Source organism: Muntiacus reevesi, chromosome 3, assembly GCF_963930625.1.
Source record: "Muntiacus reevesi chromosome 3, mMunRee1.1, whole genome shotgun sequence".
Classification (NCBI taxonomy): Eukaryota; Metazoa; Chordata; class Mammalia; order Artiodactyla; family Cervidae; genus Muntiacus; species Muntiacus reevesi.
Genome location: NC_089251.1, coordinates 226,805,869 through 226,829,171, shown reverse-complemented (window position 1 = coordinate 226,829,171; position 23,303 = coordinate 226,805,869). Strand labels below are relative to the sequence as shown.

The following is a 23,303-nucleotide window of genomic DNA, read 5'->3' as shown; positions in this document are numbered from 1 at the left end:
TCAGCAACCAGGTACTGATTCCTCCCTAAAAACTTTTGTGATTTGCTAATCAATAAAATATCAAAGTTTAAAATGTGCCTTAAAATGCTTGAGCTCCTATGAAACATAGTTTTCTACAAACCCACACTACTACTTAACTCTGTGGATCTGTTTCTGTAGTTTAAGTGAGGACAGATAAAGCTTAATAATAAATATAATAGCTTCATTTTTCACGAAAGGAGCAATGATGGATTAATTCTCTTTTCTGCAGAAACTCTATAAACTTGCTTTGGAAGAGTCCAAGAAGGAAGGTTATGACTTGCGTTTGGATGCCATTCCAATCCAAGCAGCCAAGGCATCAAGAGATATTGCTAGTGATGTAAGTGGATATTTTTGGAAGATGAATTTCTTACTCAAAGATGTTTACAAACGGCAGCTTTTACAGCTTTTCTTGCCAGAAATTTAGCCTGCAAGTCCCAGTCTCCTTTAATGATTCCCGCACATACAAAGTTGCGAATGAAAAAGAAAACAAAAGATACTATGTTCAATACCCATTAATCTGTCAAAGATGGAGTTGCACTCTTTAAAAATAAGTATTTTAGGAACACTAAAAATGGGCTCCTATTTTTGAGCCTCAGAAGTTGAGCAGCTGATGACCCAGATGTTTGTAATAAAGAAAAATGTTTTTGTTAAAGATATTGATAGCGCATGTAAATCCTCCAATGTGAATGTGAACTCTTTCCTACTACTATCCATTTATTTTTGCATTAAGAGAAAATGTTAATTATGGGTACATTTTAGAGTTTTGTTTAATCCTTTGTTGACCTTTAGTAAGGCTCTCCTACCAAGATGCTCATAACTGGACACAAGAACAAGTTGAGGAGGAAGCAAAGCTTTTCCTCAGCACCCACTTTTCTCTTCTCTCTAGTCCTTCACATCTCATGAGAAACATCTCCTGAGGGTATCCAGTACCCACATGCTGTACCAGGACTCCTTAGGATTCGAATCCGGACCTTCCTTCTTCTGGAAGTGTCCCAGACGTTAGACATATGGTTCATTTCTTCCTTTATCAAAACTGTTTCTGGCTACTAAGCTGGAGAACCCCACACTATGACCATCTCATGGTAAAATGGACTATAAAGGGTTACTCTTGAGTAACACTTTTTAAAATTAGAGTGTTAACCCAAGGCATTTACTCTCTCATGGTTAAAAGTTCAATGACATTGACAGGCAAATAAGGGAGGTATTTCCTGGTGAAACTTTCTAAACATAGCTCATATGCTTGACTATGGAATTTACTATAAATTCTAATTACAAGGGAAGTATTCTAAAACATTCATATCAAAACTTTTTTAGAAAAAGTCACATCTTTAAGTAGATTCTCTTTTAAATTGTACAAAATATTTTTACCTTACTTGTTAAGCAAATGTAAACTAGGCAGTATAGTTTAGTTGATGGGAAAAATATTAGGAATCAGAAGTTCTCCATTTTAGTCTTAGCCCTGCCACCTGCTTAGGGTGTGACCTTGAACAAATCACTTGACTCGTGGAGTCTTCAGTTTTCTGTTTTATAAAATTGAGTTGATAATATTAACCTTTTCCTCTCACATTAGTGGTGGGGAAAATGAAAAGAAATAATGTATCTATGAAACTATGAAATGTGATATAAATAAGATGTCCCTATCATTAGACTTATGTCTTTATTCTTTTCTTCAGTACAAGTACAAGGAAGCCTACCGCAAACAGCTTGGCCACCACATTGGGGCCCGAAATATTAAGGATGATCCCAAGATGATGTGGTCCATCCACGCAGCCAAGATCCAGAGTGACCGGGAGTACAAGAAAGACTTTGAGAAGTGGAAGACCAAGTTTAGTAGCCCAGTGGACATGATGGGGCTGGTGCAGGCCAAGAAATGTCAGGTCCTTGTAAGCGACGTAGACTATAAGCATCCACTTCATGAATGGACCTGTCTGCCTGATCAGAATGACATCATTCAGGCTCGGAAGGCTTATGACCTTCAGAGTGATGTGAGTGGATTTAATATTCTTCAGCAAGGTTTCAAGAAGGGATTCTAACTTTTTTGTGTGCCACGGAACCTTTTGGCAGTCTTGTGAAACTTGTGGAAAACTTCTCAGGACAATATCATGAAAAGCATAAAATTATATACACACACACATTGGTTTCAGAAGAAACCAATCACATTGGAAAATGGTTATCAAAAGTATTAAACTAAGGAAGAGAAAGGATAAATTAGGAGTTGGGGACTAAAAGATACACACTCCATAAAATAGATGAACAGCAAGGACATACTATATAGCACAAGGAGCTATATTATCTTATAATAACCTAAAATGGAAAAGAATCTGAAAAAGAATATATATATATATATAGATCTATATTCAGTTATATAACTGAATCACTGCTGTCTACCTGAAACTAACACAACATTGTAAATCAACTATATTTCAGTTTTTAAACCTTAAAAATAAAATTAGAGTATCAGAAAATACTAAATCTGTGAGGTACTAATTTATATATATGCTTTTTACTGAAGTGTTGTAGTGTATTATATGTTACAGGTACACAATACAATGATTCACAATTTTTAAACATGCTCCATTTACAGTTATTGTAAAATGTTGGCTTTATTCCTAACATTGTACAGTATACCCTTGTAGCTAATTTTACGCATAAAAGTTTATAGATTGTCTTTGGGACTCTTACTACCTTATTGGTATAGTAGCTCCTTGTTTTCTTGATCAGGCTCTGATAAGTAGTCACTTTTGGGAGAATGATAAAAGTAGTGGTATTTAAAAAAATAGTTTCCCAAAAAGCCATAGAAACAAAAAAAAACTGTAACTGTTACTTATAAGAAAAATTTTTCATCAGCCAATTATTTAAATTGAAAGAAAAAATGTGAAAGCAGGACAAAATATATTTTTTTGCTTGAACTACAACACAAGAAAGGAGACTGAGGATAAGCTAAAAATAAAAATATATATGCTCTTTGGCTTAGAAGCATGAATATAAAATCATGTGAAAAATGGTTCCATTTTTGCTGTCCCCAGAAAACACATTGATTCAACATGCAGTAATGTTCATCCTCCCTTCATGTTGCACAATGGCTGTGAAGGTCACTGCTCAAGGAGATAGGAAGAAATTGTATTCTAACAGAGAATTATTCCCATACAAACAGATATGGGCAATCAAATCAGATAATAAACACGTTGTACTGGGAGGCAGGCAGAAATTTTCTTAAAGTGGTTTTGAATCAATGAAATCACGTATTATTAGAGATTTCATAGGTCTCTAAAAGAGTAGACATTGCCTACCTTCAGGGACAAAGTGTTGAACTAGATGTTCCACATCAAACGAAAGCAGTACTGTGTCTTTTCAGAAATTTACCCAAATGAGTTGCAAAATTATACACCATCTGTCTATGCTAAATTATGAGATATCAGGTTGTGGAGATAATTTCTACAAATACTTGACATTGTTTCATTTTCAGGCTATTTACAAGGCTGATCTTGAGTGGCTAAGAGGCATTGGGTGGGTGCCCATTGGCTCTGTGGTGGTCGAGAATGTGAAGAGAGCCGGAGATATCCTGAGTGAAAGGAAGTACCGCCAGCCTGCAGTCCAGCTCAAGTTCACAAGCATTACAGACACCCCAGAGATTGTCCTAGCAAAGAATAATGCCCTGAACATGAGCAAGGTGAGTCTTCAGCTGTGGCCAGTTGCCTGAGTCATACCTTCCTTATACTGGGCTCATAAAGCGAGAAACGTCCTGGAGGGTTTCCAGAGAAAGAAGAGGTAGGTGATGGGCCTGATTCTCATGTAGGCCTTCAACAAAGCTCGAATCCTAGCTGGACCTGCATGCTCTTCTTAACCCTGACCCCACATTCTCTGTGTGCATGGGGAAGCACAGCCTAAAACAAGTTCTCTGGGGGTAAAGCACGCATTCTTCTGAGCAGTGACCTGGAGACGTCCACAAATGCAATTGGTGTCTCAAGCCACTGGTGTCTCTTTATCCATCTTATAAAAAACATACCGCTGTTTCACATTTTGTTCAGAAGTCTGAGAAACACTGTGCATAGCAGTGTCCGTGCAGATCTCAAGTTAGTTGCTTGTGGAAATCCCACTTTGGAAAGTGAGCTGTTAATGCTGCTTTCAGTTTTATTACACAAAATAGATGATTGCTTCTTTCCTCCAGCATTCTGGCAGTCTACTTATTGATATTGGGCTAATTTCTTCATCCAGTAGGTAGGCCCTTAGTATACACATTTGAAGTTGAATTGAACTTTTCTGAATTCTCCCACACCTGCCTGAATATCTTACAAATATCAGGGCAATGAAATTGTGTGCTCAGTGCAAAGTACGAAATTGGCTCTCAGATAGCAAACTGCTAAGATTGGGGTATTAACACTCCAGAAAGTCTGTTCTATACCGTACTCATCAACAGAGCACCCACCGTGAAAATAACAATAAGAAACATCATAAAATTTGTTGAGTTCCTTCTATGACTCAGGCGCTATACATATGTTACAGTTAATCTCCAAAAAATACTCAATAAAGTTATATACCAATTTCACCTCAACTAAAGGAAAGAGACAAGCATAAAGTTTTTTAAAAAACTTTAATTAGAAAGGTATGATTATCCTCCCCCTCAAAAAAAATGACAAGTGTGAGGCCTTATGTACCTTTCTCGAGATCACTCAGCTTAGACATAGAGGAGCTGAGTTTGACCTTGGGATTGACACTGAAATCTAGGGCTTTCTACTATATCACGGTTCTATAGCTGAGCTCCATCCTTGAAGTTTCTATGAGTAAGCCTGAGAGTCACAGAATATAAAAAGAATTAATAATTGAGATCATGATGTTGTTTTCCATTGGCTATAAAACCATTATGTTCTATTTAAACATGGCCTTGATTTACTCTCTCCCCTTTTTGCTTCCCTCACCTCCAAATAAGCTTTAAAAGGTTATCTTACAGCTAAATGAAATAAATTTGATAATAACTGCAATGTATTGGCTTTAACAAAGAGGTTTACCTTACTTCCCCCATAGCATTTATATACGGAAGCCTGGGATGCTGACAAAACCTCCATCCATGTGATGCCAGACACCCCGGAAATCTTGCTGGCCAAGAGCAATTCTGCCAATATCAGCCATGTAAGAGATTTCCTCATTGCTGTTTCAGCCTTTAGCCTAGAACTAGTTAAAATCCTGTTACCATCTTACCACCTTCCTTACTAGAACTGGCCTATTAACTTTCTACAACGCTTTTCTTTTTCTGTTGTATATTATCCTCTATCTAGAAACTTTACACCAAGGGATGGGATGAATCAAAGATGAAGGACTATGATCTGAGAGCTGATGCTATTTCCATCAAAAGTGCCAAGGCCTCGAGGGACATTGCCAGTGACGTAAGTGCTCTCTGTCTAACCCGCTTGGTCTCACCTTGCCGAACAACCGTAGTGCGGCTGGAGGGTCACACTTGGTAATTGCTTCTTCTTCTTGTTTCCTTTTGCTGTCCCAGAGAAGAAAAACACATTTTGAAATTGTAGTCAGAGTTGTTGCATAAAAAGTTTTCAGCAGTGAAGATATGATTATAGTTACCTTTATGATAGCATAAAACATTAGTTTAAAATTGTTCAGAGATATCAAAATATTTGCAAGGTAAAACTCTTGTCCATTTCTTGTGGGTTTTCATATTCTCTGTGATTGTCAGCATGCATATGGTATTAATATTGGGCTTCTAAACGTGTATCTCTCATGTTTTAGTACAAATACAAAGAAGCATATGAGAAACACAAAGGCCACCACATTGGAGCTCGGAGTGTTGAAGACGACCCCAGGATTATGTGCGCCATGAATGCAGGGAAGATTCAAAGTGAAAGGGAGTACAAGAAGGAGTTCCAGAAGTGGAAAACCAAGTTCAGTAGCCCAGTGGACATGTTAGGCATCTTGCTGGCCAAGAAATGTCAGACTCTGGTCAGTGACATTGACTATCGAAATTACCTGCATCACTGGACATGCTTACCTGATCAAAACGACATTATCCAAGCCAAGAAGGCCTATGACCTGCAGAGTGATGTAAGTAATGTGAACTTCAGGAAAGGCAGAATGGGAGGACATAGATTTCTTAATTGTCCAGACAGTGCCTCTGTGGAGTGACCCATGAGTTGTTCACTGCACCACCTCAGGGAGCACCATTCACATTGTTAAAACCTCTGCTTAGGAGTTACATTATGGGAATCAAAGGACGTTAGATAAAGAACTCCACTTCGGTCATGTCCTTTTTCCCTAGCCTAGATTCCAGATTATTTTTTTGTCACATCCTTTGTACTGTCTGGCAATGAAAATATATTTTAGATTAACATAAATTATCTGAATATTAAAAATAACTGCCACTATTGTACTATATCCAGAACACTGAACAGAGTTTCCTTGGGTCAGTTATTATGGGATGAAAATAGAATGAGATTCAACAAAGTAACTTTAAATTTTTTCACTTATATGATTTCTTTGTAATATTGAATCATGAAATTTAGCATTATTACCATTTTATTCCTAATCATGCCTAGCATAAAAAATTCTTCTTTAACATGGATTTCCCTGGTTGAAACTCTGTGCTACCAGTGCAGGTGGACACAGGTTTGATCCACTGGTTGGGGAAGTTCCACATGCCATCTGGCTAAATGAACGAATAAATAGAGCCCTTATTTTTTTTTTTTTATTATTTTCCTCTGGATATTGAAAATTGAAAAATTACTCTGGATATTGAAACCCCTGAGTCATGTAAAATCTCAGTTCCTACTTTTTTAGAACCACCATCTCTTGGGCTTATGAACCCCTCAACCCCATGAACTTACTTTTCAATTCAGGGGGGCTGTGTCTAACACTTGGAACAATTTTGGGGTCTAATGTCTCTGTAGAATGTGTACAAATCAGACCTGGAATGGCTGCGTGGCATCGGCTGGATGCCAGAAGGCTCAGTGGAAATGAACAGGGTGAAGAATGCCCAGGACCTGATCAATGAAAGACTCTACAGGACGCGCCCAGAGGCCTTGGCGTTTACTTCCATCGTCGACACGCCAGCGGTCGTCCTGGCAAAAGCCAATTCTCTGCAAATGAGTGAGGTAAGAACCATCCTACTGCCAGGCTCTCCTCTTGTGGGACTTTCTCTTCAGAAGACGCCACCCAAATAGAGCAAATGGATTGTGTCTCTTCAAAGACCTAAAGTGATGGGAGCAGCTCTAAGAATCTCTTGGCTAGTTTAGTGAAGGCACATGCCAAGGAGAGCTGCGACAAATGCCAGTGTGCCTTTCTGCTATCTCACACACAGACTTGGAAGCACTCAAATGAAAACTGTCACTATATGACACTGCAGGAAAGCAAACACCTATTACAAAACTTACGGCATAATGCTCCCCATTAAATGGTAGAGTATTGTAATAGTCAGGGTCCTCCAGAGAAACAGAGCTAAACGGGATGTATGAGACAGAGGTTTATTTTATGGAATTGACTCACGTGATTGTGGAGGCTGGCATGTCCAAAGTTTGCAAGATAGGCCAACTGGCTGGAGACCCAGGAAGACAGGTCCAAGGCAATTGGCTGGCAGGATTACCCTTGCCCAGGGGAGGTCAGTCTTTTTTCTCTTAAAGCTTTCATCTGAAAAATAAAAGAAAAAAAGCTTTCATCTGATGGGATGAAGTCCCCCCACCTCCCATATCACAGAGGGTAATCTACTTTACCCAAAGTCTACTGGTATGAATGTTAATCTGTTCTAAAAAATACCTTCACAGAAACAGCTAGAATAATATTTCATGAAATACCTGGGTACTGCAGCCTAGTCAAGTTGACACAAAAAACTAACCATTGCAACCATAGCACAAAACTTTTTTCCAGCTTAAATAGTTGCAAAGGCTTAAGTTTCAAATATCTATCACTGTATTAAAATAATATTTTCCTTCTCTCCACAGAAACTGTATCAAGAAGCCTGGAATAAAGATAAAACCAACATAAAGATTCCTTCTGACACACCACTCATACTGCAGGCTCAAATCAATGCCATGCAAATCAGCAATGTAAGAGGCATAATATGGGTATAAAGGTCTTTGAAAGGCAGTATCTGTCAGCATATGGAATGTGTTATAATGGATGAATTACCCACCTTAGAAGTGTTTATAGCTTGGGGTGCCAGATACTTTCTATTTAGCTACCATTCCCAAGGCAATATGAATGGAACTTCTCCTTCAAACCTTAGTTTAGATACACATCTGGGTCCCTGCACTGTGAGAGTTGGGATACCTGAATCTTATTGATGTCCTCCTTTCAAACTGGAGGTCATTGTCCTGCATCCAATGCCCATAGCTCAGTTTCATCATATACTAATTGAGAATAATGAAATCCCTAGTTAAGTGACTCTTACATAAGGAAGTATGAGGTAACGGTCTCTATTGACTTGATAGGTTTTGGATTGATCCAGAACTTTCTTGTTTAACATTTCAAGGCCATAAGAAAAATCAAAACTTTTAATTATGTGGAGAGTGCAGGATAGGTATGATATCTATGTCACATCCCTTTAGCAGAGTCCTCTGAAAAGTCAAAAGGCAACATTAGGAAAAAATCTTACCTAGTCTTATATGGTAGCTAGATGAAGGTTTTCTAGGTTCACGGTTGATAGTTCCCATGTGTAAGGTGATAGTTTCACATTGTACTGGATGGATGCAAATAGTTCAAGCAATAGTAGCTTTAGATAAAGATGCTCAACATCACTCATTATCAGAGAAATGCAAATCAAAACCACAGTGAGGTACCATTACACGCTAGTCAGAATGGCTGCTATCCAAAAGTCTATAAGCAATAAATGCTGGAGAGGGTGTGGAGAAAAGGGAACCCTCTTGCACTGTTGGTGGGAATGCAAACTAGTATAGCCGCTATGGAGAACAGTGTGGAGATTTCTTAAAAAACTGGAAATAGAACTGCCATATGACCCAGCAATCCCACTTCTGGGCATACACACTGAGGAAACCAGATCTGAAAGAGACACATGCACCCCAATGTTCATCGCAGCACTGTTTATAATAGCCAGGACATGGAAGCAACCTAGATGCCCATCAGCAGATGAATGGATAAGGAAGCTGTAGTACATATACACTATGGAATATTACTCAGCCATTAAAAAGAATTCATTTGAATCAGTTCTAATGAGATGGATGAAACTAGAGCCCATTATACAGAGTGAGGTAAGCCAGAAAGATAAAGACCAATACAGTATACTAATGCATATATATGGAATTTAGAAAGATGGTAAGGATAACCCTATATGCAAAACAGAAAAAGAGACACAGATGTACAGAACAGAATTTTGGACTCTGTGGGAGAAGGCGAGGGTGGGATGTCTCGAGAGAACAGCATCGAAACATGTATATTATGAAACAGGGTGAAACAGATCACCAGCCCAGGTTGGATGCATGAGACAAGTGCTCAGGGCTGGTGCACTAGGAAGACCCAGAGGGATCGGGTGGAGAGGGAGGTGGGAGAGGGGATCGGGATGGGGAACACATGTAAATCCATGGCTGATTCATGTCAATGTATGACAAAAACCATTACAATATTGTAAAGTAGTTAGCCTCCAACTAATAAAAATAAATGAAAAAAAAAAATAGATGTTTAGCTTTAAAATTATAATCACAAGTACCCTGTGATCCATAAAATACACAGGCAATAATTGAAAGAACTCAGAAGTGACTGTTTTTTCTTAAGCTACCATCATGTGCAGTGTGCTTTATGATTCATAGTATAACTACTTTGAGTCTGTCCACTGATTTTCAATTCTTATAAGCAAACCTGTGTTTTCCCTCAACAGAAACTCTACCAGAAAGACTGGGATGAGGCCAAGCAGAAAGGCTATGACTTGAGAGCAGATGCCATTGAAATCAAGCATGCCAAAGCCTCCAGAGAAATTGCCAGTGAGGTACAGCTCCTTCTAGTTCATTCTGGGTTTTCTACTCTATACAACAGATTGGGAAAGGATTTTTCAAGAATTTTGCTTTGTTTTGATTTGCTTTAAAATTTTTGTGCTAAAAACTATTTTAAAATATTAAAATGGGATGAAAAACACTAAGGTAAACATAGATGAAGTGTATGTGTAAATTACTTCTAAGTTGTTTCTAAGTAGAAGTGAAATATCATGAAGAATCTATACAAAAGTCTCAGGAAAAATTTAGGAGCCGGTACAATGTGATTTTTAATCCTCCACATTTTTATGACATTCTCCATAAACACAAATCACTTGAAAGTTTTATGTTAGACTTAAGACTGAAATCACATTTTATATACAAGATCTTATGCTGGAGGCATATGTATAATGTTCCAAATAACTATTTGAAGTTCATTTAACAGTAATTTAAAAATTTACCAGCAGTCAAATCAATTATCCTACCAAGGCCCAGCTCCAAATCTTTAAGCCAACTTCTGTCCTTTTCTTCAAATTCTTTATTTTTTATCTTATGTATCCAGCTGTCTCTTCCTTCTTATTTCTTATTTTTATCTCTAAAAACCATAGTCAATCCACAGTATCTGCCTTATTCCTAGTTTCTCTCTTTCCCCGTGTTGTCCAAATGTTCCCCGTGTTGTCCAAATGTGTTATCCAAATATAGGAAGGAGAAACTGTCTTACTCTGGTCCTAAGACACTTAGAATAAGTGGAAACTCTTGCCCACAGGCCTTTTGTTATCACCTTCTGATTTGAACCATCAACCTAGTTTTCCGTTTCTGAAACACGCACCTTTCTTGTCTGTCTCAAGAACCACACATATGACTCTTTCCTACCTCAGCTACCTTCAGTACTCTTGGGGACCATTTGACCTAATTTCCACTTGCCAGGCAACTTTGGGAATAATGATTGTCACCACACTGTGTCTTATTTTTCCCATTTGAAATATGTGATAATACTAATATCAACATCACAGAGATGTTATGAGGATTAAATGAGGTTATAATTGCATCTATTCAACTATTTTTAACTAAAGAACTCAGCTGTTTCATATGAATTGACCTAATACTTTGAAGCACTCATAATAGTGTCTGACATATAGTGATTGCTCAGTAACTGTTAGCTATTATTTTTTTATTAATCTTGTCCACCATACTATATCCCTTCTGACTTGCTCATGTCTTCAATGAAAGTGTTTAAAATAGCTCTGTCTAATTTCCTTAAAGTGAACTGAAATATATAGTGACTGCCCATGTTGAGTCAATTCACATTAAGGCTAAAGAAATATTCCAAAAGCATTTAATGAAAAGTCTTCTTCATACATTATTTTCATATGTCTTTTTATCTATTTTTTCATAACTGTAGTACAAATACAAAGAAGGTTACCGTAAGCAACTGGGCCACCATGTGGGTTTCCGCACCCTGCAAGATGACCCCAAATTGGTATGGGCTATCCATGCTGCCAAGATTCAGAGTGAGAGAGAATATAAGAAAGCTTATGAGAAGTCTAAAGGAATTCACAATACACCGCTGGACATGATGTCCATTGTTCAGGCCAAGAAGTGCCAGGTCCTGGTTAGCGACATTGATTATCGCAATTACCTGCACCAGTGGATTTGTCTGCCAGATCAAAATGATGTGATCCAGGCAAAGAAAGCCTACGAACTGCAGAGCGATGTGCGTATCCTATCTCCAGACTCCTGGGAGATGTGTGTCTGTGTGTCTAATCACCGTGTATTCCCTAAGGATGTAATTTAAATACTGATCTTAATAGAATCTAACATATTCTGTATATTTCCATGGAGTTTTCTGAACATTTTATATCTTATAGAGGATTCCTTCTTTTAGAAGGCCTTATTCATCAAGATGAAAATCACTCTTATTCCATGTAATTAGGTAGAAAATTTCAATCCCAGTTGTCCTGATCCATTACATTTGCCTGATCGGGTATCTAAATGTCAGAAACAGATGTAAGCATAAGAAAATGTTGGATTTCAAGTTTATCTGACACATATAGGAAAAATGTGTAAATACATGCTTATATATTTATGTGTATATATATATTTAAATAATTTTAGAGAGAAAAGGAGAAGTGTACATAGATATAAGTATGTATTTTGTTTATCATTTTATGTGTGGTACACTGGTAAAGAATCTGCCTGCCAACGCAGGAGATGCAAAAGACACAGGTTGTGTCCCTGGGTCAGAAAGATCCCCTGGAGGAGGAAACAGCAATACACTCCAGTATTCTTTCCTGGAAAATTCCATGAACAAAAGAACCTGGCAGGTTACTGTCCATGGATTTGCAAAGAGTTGGACACAACCAAGCTACTGAGCACATACCTGCTTCTAAGGACCTTTTTATCTCAGATTCCTAGAGATGTTTTCCCCAGTGGCACGTCAAAGACAGGCTTCAAGTAGTGAGCACAGAAGCTCAGTCTTCTGTGAAAACGAAATGATGTGTCATTGCAATCTCTCATTCCACAAGTGCTAGTTGCCAGCCCTGCTCCAGTCCCTATATGATCCTCTAAACTTCTTGCAGACGTGTGTGCCAAAGATGTAACACTCAAATGTTAACATCAGATGTTGATCCTTGAGTTTTCTGGCACTGGCCACCCAGCTGGTTTAAGTAGAGGTTGTGTGTGGTTTGCTGGCATCATACTCTAGTACATGAATTGACTCTTCTGAGCTCTGTGGTCCTCTCCTTCTTATAGAACGTATACAAATCAGACCTGGAATGGCTGAAGGGTATTGGATGGTTGCCAGAGGGTTCCGTGGAAGTGATGAGGGTAAAGAATGCCCAGAATCTCCTGAATGAAAGGTTGTATCGCACAAGGCCTGAGGCCCTCAAATTCACCAGCATTGTTGACACCCCTGAAGTTATTCTGGCAAAGATAAATTCTGTACAGATCAGTGAGGTAAGTCAATTGATGATATGTTCAGACAAATTGAATAAGTCTCAATAAAAATTGTGAACTTTATTTTCTAATTTTCTTTGTTATGGCTTCTTAGATACACCCATCATTTAAAAATGGACTTTTAGTTTTCAAATACATGTTTTTTTAAAGTTTCTTTGATATTAATTTCTCATTTTGACATTAATTTCTCATTTAAATGCTTTCTTCTCTGCAATCACTGTCTGTGTTTTTTCAGTCTTTTAGCTGTGTTGATGCTTTCAATGGCTAAGTCAAAGATCTCTCTTGGTAAATGTCATACCGCACTTGAAAATATGTGGGTTATTTACAGATACCTTTCGATATTGATTCCTAACATAATTCCACAGTGATAACAGAACAGACTCTGTATGATTTTAATACCTTTAGACCATTAAATTTTTGCATGGTATTTTATGTCCCTGGATATGTTTCAGTGTCTCCTGGTTTATTGTCTATGGGAACTGGAATAGAATTTGTATCCTACTATTGTGTGAAAATTGTATAAATATTAATATTGTAGAATTGGTTCATAATGCTTTTCAGATCTGCTATATCCTACTTTTCTATATACTCATTTTGTTAATTTTTGAGAGTTTAATATTGAAACTCCAACTGAAAATCTTCATTTATCTACTTAAGAAATAGCATACTATATAATAGAACTATATGTAACTTTGTTCTGTATCTTCCAAGTCTTCTGTAAATGTGTTTATCATACTGTCATAATTTTAAAAAGAGAAAAGAAAAAATTGTAATTGTGAACTTTAAACTGCTAACACCAGGATTAGAATCTTGAATCTTGAGCATGCATGTATCCAGATAGAATCCATGTAACCAATCAATAACAGCGTTCACAATTCATTTGCTCAGATAACTCTTTGGTCAGTATAAGTGTGGTAGGCATCTTCGTGTTCCATAGACTCGGATGTACACTTTGAACACATTTTGAAACCTGGCCTGTGTACAGGTGCACCAGTTAATACCATGACCACAAAATCGCCACCTTTTTATTGCTAGTCAATGGTGGAATAAGTTGAAAATCCAGAGGCAGCTCTAATATTAGACATTATGATAGTTATTTGGGCCAAGAAAGCCAGGACTCGATTAGAAATGTGGTTTATCACAGTCACCTGCAATGAGGGCTTATCTGCCAGATAATTACATGTGAATAAATAAAAGAGGATAAGTTTAGTTCATGTTTCTGATTCGTTTTACATTTATAACACACATGTGTTCTTGTTGAAGTTACTTTGGGCACCTTCTGAATAAAAACACAGATGAAAACAAAATGCGATTTACATTTATATCTGAACACATCCAAAGAGAAACTTTCATCATACCTATAGTTTTACTCATGTAGTAATTGGTTTATTTACTACTCAACGATCCTTTGTTTTTCCTTTTTACCAGCCATTGTATCGTGATGCCTGGGAGAGAGAGAAGGCAAACGTGAATGTACCAGCTGATACTCCCTTGATGCTGCAGTCCAAGATCAATGCCGTGCAGATCAGCAATGTAAGGCCGGGCACTCCCACTTGCTTCACACCGTGTTCTCTGCCTCAGCAGACCTCTCCTTAGTGTGCTTCAGAGAGCACTTAGCAATAGGCATTTCATTAACATTCCTTTTACTTCTAGTCCTTAATGATAAGTGCCGTATGTGTGTGCACATACACCTGAGTGTGTTTATAATATGTCCTTGTCTTTTTTAGTAGGAAAAATGTAGTTTACACCAAACACATGACATCAAAGCATAGATATGCATGTATAGTAATATTTAGTTTTCGTTTTTAGTGGCCTATCATTGATTTTTATTTTTAAAGGCCAAACTATGCACACATAATTTTTCTCACTTTCATATGACTTGTTGTCCTTTAAATCCTCTTCTTTAAAAAAAAAAAAAAGATCCAAGAAGAGAATTTTACTAAATGTCATGTACTAGAATTTAAGTTCAGTATGAAACCAGTCTATTTTATAAATCTTAAGAGAAAGTTAATTTTTCAGTGTAACTGTTAACGTGCATTCTTGAACACATCAGTCGTGCTGACTCAGTAGCCCCCTCTTCAGATTGACTGTGGCATTGCAATCTCCATTTGCAGAAACAATATCAGCAAGCTTGGGAAGATGTCAAGATGACCGGCTATGACCTGAGGGCAGACGCCATTGGGATCCAGCATGCCAAGGCTTCCAGGGACATTGCCAGTGATGTGAGAGCCCCTCTTTGCTCAACCTTAACAAACACTAATTCACAGACAGTCAAAGAGATAAAACTGTACTAATCTTTAACATAATTCCCTAGGAATTATATTTAAGTAGAATGAAGGGCATTGTTACTAGTGTCTTGCTTTAAAATTCCAAATTCAAGAACAATTTTGACAACAATTTGATGACTTTTACTTCTCTGCTTATTTTCACACTTCATATATTTAAGCACAGATTTTGATTTTCTTTTCAATATCCTCTCAGTAGCAGTTAATGTATAAACACAGAGATCCAGTGGGCACAAAGGATTCTATTGTTCTTGAAGTGCAGCATGCCTAGGTGATTCCTGGGATAATTTTATGTAGTACATGGACAAGCATTTTTAAGATAGTTACATTCGTTTTAATGTGTGCTAGAAAAAAACACTGATTTTGCCCACTTAGATAGGATTATAAATTTTAAAATAAAAGTTGCAAATAAGTTTAAACTTTAAAATATATTTATGTAGGCAAGAAATCAAGTTGAAAAAAAGTAAAATATGAAGTACAAGTAGTATTGTCACAAAACTTCATGGCAGAGTATGAGAGCATGGCACACGATGACTGAAGTTTGGGAAACAGTGGACAGTCCTATACTGGAGGATAACCCAGAAGCACAGTTCTTGCCTTTGAGGTGTTCACAATGCTTTCATGAATATAGATGTAGAAGGCAAACCAGAGTATCAGGTATAAAACTTGCAGTAAGAATTTAAAGAAAAACAGTGCCCCCAAAAGGGTAATATGAGGGAGTTATTTGAGTAGGCTGTCCAGAAAAAGTTCGTTTGGAGAAACAAATCTTCTTTCTTCTGTTCACATCCACCAGTATCTATACAAAACTGCTTACGAGAAACAGAAAGGTCATTACATTGGGTGTCGCAGTGCCAAGGAAGACCCTAAACTGGTCTGGGCGGCAAATGTGATGAAGATGCAGAATGACAGGCTGTACAAAAAGGCATACAATGACCACAAGGCCAAGATCACCATCCCGGTGGACATGGTGTCCATCAACGCTGCCAAAGAAGGCCAGGCGTTAGCAAGCGATGTGGACTATCGCCAGTACCTACACCAGTGGTCTTGCTTTCCTGACCAGAATGACGTGATCCAAGCCAGGAAAGCCTATGACCTGCAGAGTGATGTAAGTCGTTGCTGTGGTGCCTGGGGGTGGGGCGGGGTGACTATTCCCCAGGAAGACAGCCTTCCACAGCTTTGCCCGGTCACTCCTTCCAATGTTCAGGAACGTTCTCCCTGCCTGAGCACTTGCCTGGGATATCTTACTGAGTTTGTTCATCGCAAGCCTTACTTCTGGGCTTATTCAGAAAGTTTTCATCTTCACTGTTAGTGGTGCTACCACAGTTTTTCTATAGATTTTGTTAATGTATTCATTGTTTGTAGCTTATTAAATATCGTGTTTCTTCAGTTGAAGAATGACAGGGGCTGTCTTCTTGAAATTAATTTAAAAGATTAGCAGCATGCTCTAAGCGCACTCATTTCCCTTAACTTTGTATTCTTCACAACATGTTTCATTAGTTTGCCCAAAGTATTTTAAGATTTACTTATATTTTCTAACCATTCAATCTTTTGAAAATAATGAGTTCTATCAGGATATTTGTTTCTTGTACAGAATGAATTCCTTCTTTTAATTATCTGAACTTTCCTTAAGCTTCAGTTGATATTTTTATATGATAGATGAGATTGTTATAGAAGAGTATACCCATCATTTGAAATGATTGCCGTTTGGTGAATTTAGTCCAGTTTCTAGGTAAATGCAGTCTCTTCATTAACATGGGTGTATTAAAGAATGCATATCAATCAAATTCTTAAAGAATGAGAAAGGGAAGCTTCAAAACCTATGTAATCCTCTTCAAGAATCCTTCTAGATTTTGGGTATCTGTCATACTTTACACACTAAAACATATAACCTTCTTCACTGAGGTAGAAATTTCCCTGCATTTTGACTCCTCTTACTCCTTATTTTAGCTTGATATTTGTATCCTATTAGTTATTAATATACTATTTCTGAAGAACACAGTGGTTTTTTAATGAAATTAATAACTGGTGTTTCACATAGAGCAATTTTATCTAGTTAACTACTTACATATTCCTGAGAAAACATGTTGAAATAGCCAAGAAAATGCAAATCCCAGTTCAAAAGGAAGTACTGAAAAAGAAAACCCAAGTGGGATCGAAATTGTGGAACTAGGGATTGAGTTCTTAATTATCCCTTTAAAAATAATTATTAAATTGACCACGTACCACGTCTTGTGCTGAGCAGTAAATGCACAATGGTGAATAAAGAAGAACAAGAAAAAGTTCCTGACTTAAGGAAGTTCACATTGATGAGAAAGGAACAGATGTCAACTAGTGAATATCAGCAAAAATGGGATGGCTAAAAAAGAGTGGTCCTTAAAAAAAAAAAAAAAAAAAGAGTGGTCCTTGCACTATGAAAAAGTGAGGTAGGAAAAGCTTCTCTGGGGAAATGCTGATTTAGAGATAAGAAAAGAGAATAGGAGTTGGTTCAGTGAGGAAAACACAGGGGACATTCCTGCAGAATGACCAACATATACAAAGGGGGGTATATGTAAACCACAAACTGAAAGGCCAGTGTGGTCAGAACATATGGGTGAAAGGGAAGCACGTGTCAGATGAGGTTGGAAGAAAGAGCAGGGACTGATGCTAGGCCATCACCACAGTCTAGTCTATGTTAACATGTTGATCTTTATCTTGAGACCAATGGGAAGTCATAAGTTGGGAGGATGTTGTGACATCAAATTTGAATGATGAATTTTGTAAAGACCATTCTGGCTTTTGTGTGGAGAACTTGTTGGAGAGTCTATTATTATTTTTTTCAAAGTCTGCATTGGCTAATGAGATGACAACCAAAATATTCAAAAATCTCCCACAGATCCCCCAAGCAGGGCATCCCTTCTGCATCATTCTGCTTTCTAGAATTTGTGTATGCACAGGAACACACACGCCACAGAAGACAAAGCAGGACAAAACACTGCTGCGCATAGGAGAAATTCTTTCTGTTAGGCCCATGCTCAGCTTTATTTTTGTTTCTGGAAGAGAAAATGTAACATGAAAAGCTGCTTTCTTACTTTACCACAGATTAAAAAACAAACCTGCCCCTCCTGACTTTGTCTCCTTCCCCAGGCCATCTACAAGGCTGACTTGGAGTGGCTCCGTGGCATCGGCTGGATGCCTGAAGGATCTCCGGAAGTATTGAGAGTCAAAAATGCCCAGCATATCTTCCGCGACAGTGTCTATCGGACACCTGTGGTGAATCTCAAGTACACAAGTATTGTTGACACACCTGAAGTGGTCCTTGCTAAATCAAATGCTGAAAATATTAGTATTGTGAGTCACATTTTTGTTCTGTATTAAAATTAAGTTCATGTTATAAAGGAATGCTAAATAATTAATCTGGTAATCCATTTGTAAGATAATATTAATATTGATGAGAGCAAAAATTTTAGTAAGTGAGGTTGACACGGTTGTTTTGTTACTACTTACTAATTTTAAACAATCTCAAAGTACAAATGAAAGGTATTAATGCAGATTTCATAACAAATTTGAGTAACTTATGCGAAAAGCTTCTGGAAATTTTTAATATGAAAAGATTTGGGACCAAAAAAATCAGAAGTTGTATACTGCAACTAGCAAAATTACAAACTGTGAAGTAATTTTGTTATTGTTCTTTCCACAGCCAAAGTACAGAGAAGTTTGGGACAAGGATAAAACTTCAGTCCACATAATGCCAGATACTCCAGAAATTAATCTTGCTAGAGCTAATGCTCTTAACGTGAGCAATGTAAGTACTGCAACAGACTCCCCTTTTGTTTGGAAAGTTGCCCAATTGGTACGAAGCTATCACTGGGGAACCCTTTATAGCCAAGGAAGAGAAGATTGTATGGGTAAGGAGGCCCTTGGCCAGGAGTGAGGAGAGGGGCAGATCCCTGGTTCTGAATCACTGGGTAAGGCCAGTTACTGTGAGGCACCGTCAACATGACAAAAGAGAGAAAGGAACAAGGAGAAAGATGATGAAACAGGAATGAAGAGGCACAAACAAGACAGGGGAATGAATGACAGATTCAGATGAACATAAAATAATTAGAATTCATTTCACAACTGTATTTAAATTAATTTTAAAACCCAGATATATAGGGGATTCTTTTCATGAAATTATAAATTACTAAAATTAACCCCAGAAAAAGAATAAAAACATATTATAAGAAATGAAGAGGGTTATTAAAGACCTCTCCTCACTCCTCTCTGATGTCAGGGTCACCCAGATGAATTTATAGGGCAATTCTTTCCAAACTTCAAGGAATAAGTGACTATAGACCCTAATGAAAGAAGGAAAGCCTTCATCATTATCAAAACTTGTCAAAGATAAGTGCTTCAAATGAAAACTGTAGACCAATAATAATGAGGAAATCTTAAACGAAATATTAACAAATCAAATTTGATAGTACATGAATATGATAAATAATTAGGATTCGTTCAGGAATGCCAAAAGCATTTCATATTCAGAAAACTGATAATGTGATAGAATAAAAGAGAAAAATTATATGCTCATTTTATTAGATTTAAAAAGATGTGTGACCAATCAAGTATCCATTCTTATTTTTTTTTAATAAAATCGTAGCAAAATAAGAATAAATGAATATTTTCCTGTCATAACTAAGAATAAATTTCAAATCAAAGGCAAGGCTCATCAAGTAAGTAAATTTCTCATTCAAGTCAGGAGTAAACCAAGGATGCCCACTAGTTCAGTTCAGTTGCTCAGTTACGTCAACTCTTTGCAACCCCCATGGACCGCAGCACGCCAGGCCTCCCTGTCCATCACCAATTCCCAGAGTTTACTCAAACTCATGTCCATTGAGTTAGTGATGCCATCCAACCATCTCATCCTCTGTCATCCCCTTTTCCTCCCATCTTCAATCTTTCCCAGCATCAGGGTCTTTTCCAATGAGTCAGTTCTTCGCATCAGGTGGCCAAAGTATTGGAGTTTCAGCTTCAGCATAAGTCCTTCCAATGAGTATTCAGGACTGATTTTCTTTAGAGTGGACTGGTTGATCTCCGTGCAGTCCAAGGGACTCTCAAGAGTCTCCTCCAATACCACAGTTCAAAAGCATCAATTCTTTGGCTTTCTTTATAGTTCAGTTTTCTTTATAGTCCAACTCTCATATCCATACATGACTATTGGAAAATCCATAGCTTTGACTAGATGGACCTTTGTTGGCAAAGTAATGTCTCTGCTTTTTAATATGCTGTCTAGGTTGGTCATAAGTTTTCTTTCAAGTAGCAGACATCTTTTAATTTCATGGCTGCAGTCAGCATCTGCAGTGATTTTGGAGCCCCAAAAAATAAAGTCAGCCACTGTTTCCATTGTTTCCCCATCTATTTACCATGAACTGATGTGACCACCTGCCATGATCTTAGTTTTCTGAATGTTGAGTTTTAAGCCAACTTTTTCACTCTCCTCTTTCACTTTCATCAAGAGGCTCATTACCATTTTTTAACATTTGCTGAAAGTAGCTTAGTGATAAGCTTCTCATTTATGCCAAAATAATTAACAGTAAGGATAAGAAGGCTTCCCTGGTGGCTCAATGATAAAGAATCCATCTGCCAATACAGGAGACACAGGTTAATTCCTGGTCCAGGAAGATCTCACATGCTGCAGAGCAACTAAGCCCATGTGCCACGATGACTGAGCCTGAGCCCGAGCCCAGGAACTGCAGCTATTGAAGCCCGTGTGCCCTAGGGCCTGTGTTCCACAACAAGAGAAGCCATTGCCGTGAAAAGCCCATTACTCTGCAACAAAGAGTTGCCCCTTTTCGCCTCAACTAGTGAAAAGCCCGCACAGCAATGAAAAACCGGCACATGCATAAAAAAAGGAAAAAAAAAGAGTAAGGATAAGAGAAAAATATCAGAAAGAAAAAGGCAGAATTATCATCCTTTGCAGAATAAATCATCGTATGCCAGGGGAAAGGGAGAGATCAACTTAAAACTTTTATTAGATAAAATGAAAGAATTCAATTACACGGGTAGCTTCACAGTTTAAGAAAGTTCAAGAAAGGTAGTACCTTCATGAATCAGAGATTTTTCTGTGTGTGGAACAGTATGACCTTAGAAGAAGGATACTGTCTGTCTTAATACAGTCCACCATGGCTTGAAACCTTTTATCTTTCAAAAAATAATAAATCTTTGTGAGAGGAGTCTTCCAAGTAAAGATTCCTCACCATGTGCTGTACTGCACCACCAACTTTACTGTAATGAACCTCTTAGGAGCTAATTTTTCCAAGGGCTGGGAAGAAAGCAAAATGTTGATGCTTTTTTTGGACTAAAATTGGTACAGTATATGGTGCAGTACACTCTTATTGCCAGGTCAGTGGATGGAGAGACAGCCAGCTCTTCACTGAATAGAATCGGTATCTTCCTTCCAATCCATAGGCATCTTTGGAAAAAGAATTCTGGAAAGTCTCATATGCTATCTTTTGCATGATAACTTTCTCAGCTGGAAATACCAGAACCCTACCATTAATATTGGGCTTCCTAGGTGGCACTGTTAGTAAAGAACCTCTCTGCCAAGACATAAAGGGATTTGGGTTCGATTCCTGGGTCAGGAAGATCCCCTGGAGGAAGGCATGGCAATCCACTCCAGTGTTCCTGTCTGGAGAATCCCATGGACAGAGGAGCCTGGTGGGCTTACAGTCCATAGAGTCGCACAGAGTTGGACACAACTGAAGCAACTTAGCATGCATGCACACACCATTAGTATCATGATATAAGCAAGACTAGTATTTGACACCATGCCAAAAGTAAAGTTGTTAAATTTAGATACTAGTGAGAATGACTTCTGTTTTGGAAGATATCAAACATCCTATTTGAATACTAAACAAAATATTCACTTTCTTTATACATAGTGTTGCTAGTACTGTAATCTTGATAAAATCCACTATTTTAAGTTATTTTCAGCATTTAGAAAGCAGTTTTTTTCAGAATATTTGTATATAATTTTATGGTAACCAAGCAAATTCATGTTAAATTGATTCATTTAAACTTGACACCAATCACATGGGTAAGACAGTCTTATTTTGTTTTTAATCATATGCGAAAGTTCAGAGTTAAAAAGATTAAAGAATTTGCCCACATTTTCACAGTTAGTAGGTGAAGAAGTTAGGTCCTAAGTCCAGTTTTTTTGTAGCTCAAATAAAAATTATATTTCACCACATAAAGAAAGTGTATCACATAAGAAAAAATAGTATAATAATATGTGTAATAAAACAAATACAGAAAATTTAAAATAACATAATTACAAATTTCCATTAAATATTCTCTATTATAATACATTTAAATGTGGAAAACACTTTCTTTTGTACAAAAACAAGTCAAGAATTAAAATAGGCCCACACAAAATTAATACAAAAACTTGAATGAAAATTCATATAAAACTTTTCCATACTTACAAGGACAGATCCTATCTAAGCACTCATTTTTCAAAACGGAAAGGCCATGAAACTAATTGAAATTCACTTCTCCTTTCTGCCTTATTCAAGCTCTGAACAATAGTGATAGGTTTGATTTCTGAATTATACATTTAAATTACTGCTATTTCTAACATTGTTAGTACAGAAGTTATCCACTTAAATGTGAACATATATTTAGAACATTATCTGTAAATCAGTCACTATTTTCATTGACCTCTCTTTACAAACACAACAGCGCTACACTTAGAAAATGGCCCATTACCTCCAATCAGTGCTTCAGTAAAAAGATCTAACACTCTCAAACAGTATGCATCAACATTGTATTGGAAGATCTAAAAAAAAAAAAAAAAGTATAGAGAGGGAAAAACCCTGTTGTTTTTCAAATGAAAAACCCTCTTGTTTTTCAGAATGTAAAAAGTTTTATAATTCTGAAGATTACAAAATTGAAATGAAGAATTAAGTAGAATTATGAAGAAATTCAATAATAGACCATTAATGTCTGAACATAAACTGATCCCAGTGCTATCAATACAAGAAGCACCTAAACCCTTTTACATCAAACATAAACAATTATATTGAAATTATAATTCAAATTAAAAGAAGAAAAAAACCTTGTCAAGGCCAGATCTTTGGATTCCAGACATGATTTTGTTCTCCAG

At 37.3% G+C, this 23,303-nt stretch overlaps 1 protein-coding gene across 17 annotated transcripts in view; it reads left to right on the top strand.

The window, feature by feature from the left end:
- The window catches only part of NEB (nebulin), a 204,397-nt gene that overhangs the window by 103,521 nt on the left and 77,573 nt on the right, over positions 1–23,303 (top strand). For all 17 annotated transcript variants that reach the window (XM_065931527.1, XM_065931542.1, XM_065931541.1 and 14 more), the window contains exons 76-91: positions 251–358; positions 1,695–2,006; positions 3,488–3,691; positions 5,044–5,148; positions 5,295–5,402; positions 5,761–6,072; positions 6,915–7,118; positions 7,962–8,066; positions 9,851–9,958; positions 11,344–11,655; positions 12,693–12,896; positions 14,325–14,429; positions 15,011–15,118; positions 15,975–16,286; positions 18,305–18,508; positions 18,858–18,962. In XM_065931527.1, coding sequence (XP_065787599.1) covers positions 251–358; positions 1,695–2,006; positions 3,488–3,691; positions 5,044–5,148; positions 5,295–5,402; positions 5,761–6,072; positions 6,915–7,118; positions 7,962–8,066; positions 9,851–9,958; positions 11,344–11,655; positions 12,693–12,896; positions 14,325–14,429; positions 15,011–15,118; positions 15,975–16,286; positions 18,305–18,508; positions 18,858–18,962 — 2,916 coding nt within the window. The remainder of the gene's footprint in view (positions 1–250; positions 359–1,694; positions 2,007–3,487; positions 3,692–5,043; positions 5,149–5,294; positions 5,403–5,760; positions 6,073–6,914; positions 7,119–7,961; positions 8,067–9,850; positions 9,959–11,343; positions 11,656–12,692; positions 12,897–14,324; positions 14,430–15,010; positions 15,119–15,974; positions 16,287–18,304; positions 18,509–18,857; positions 18,963–23,303) is intronic.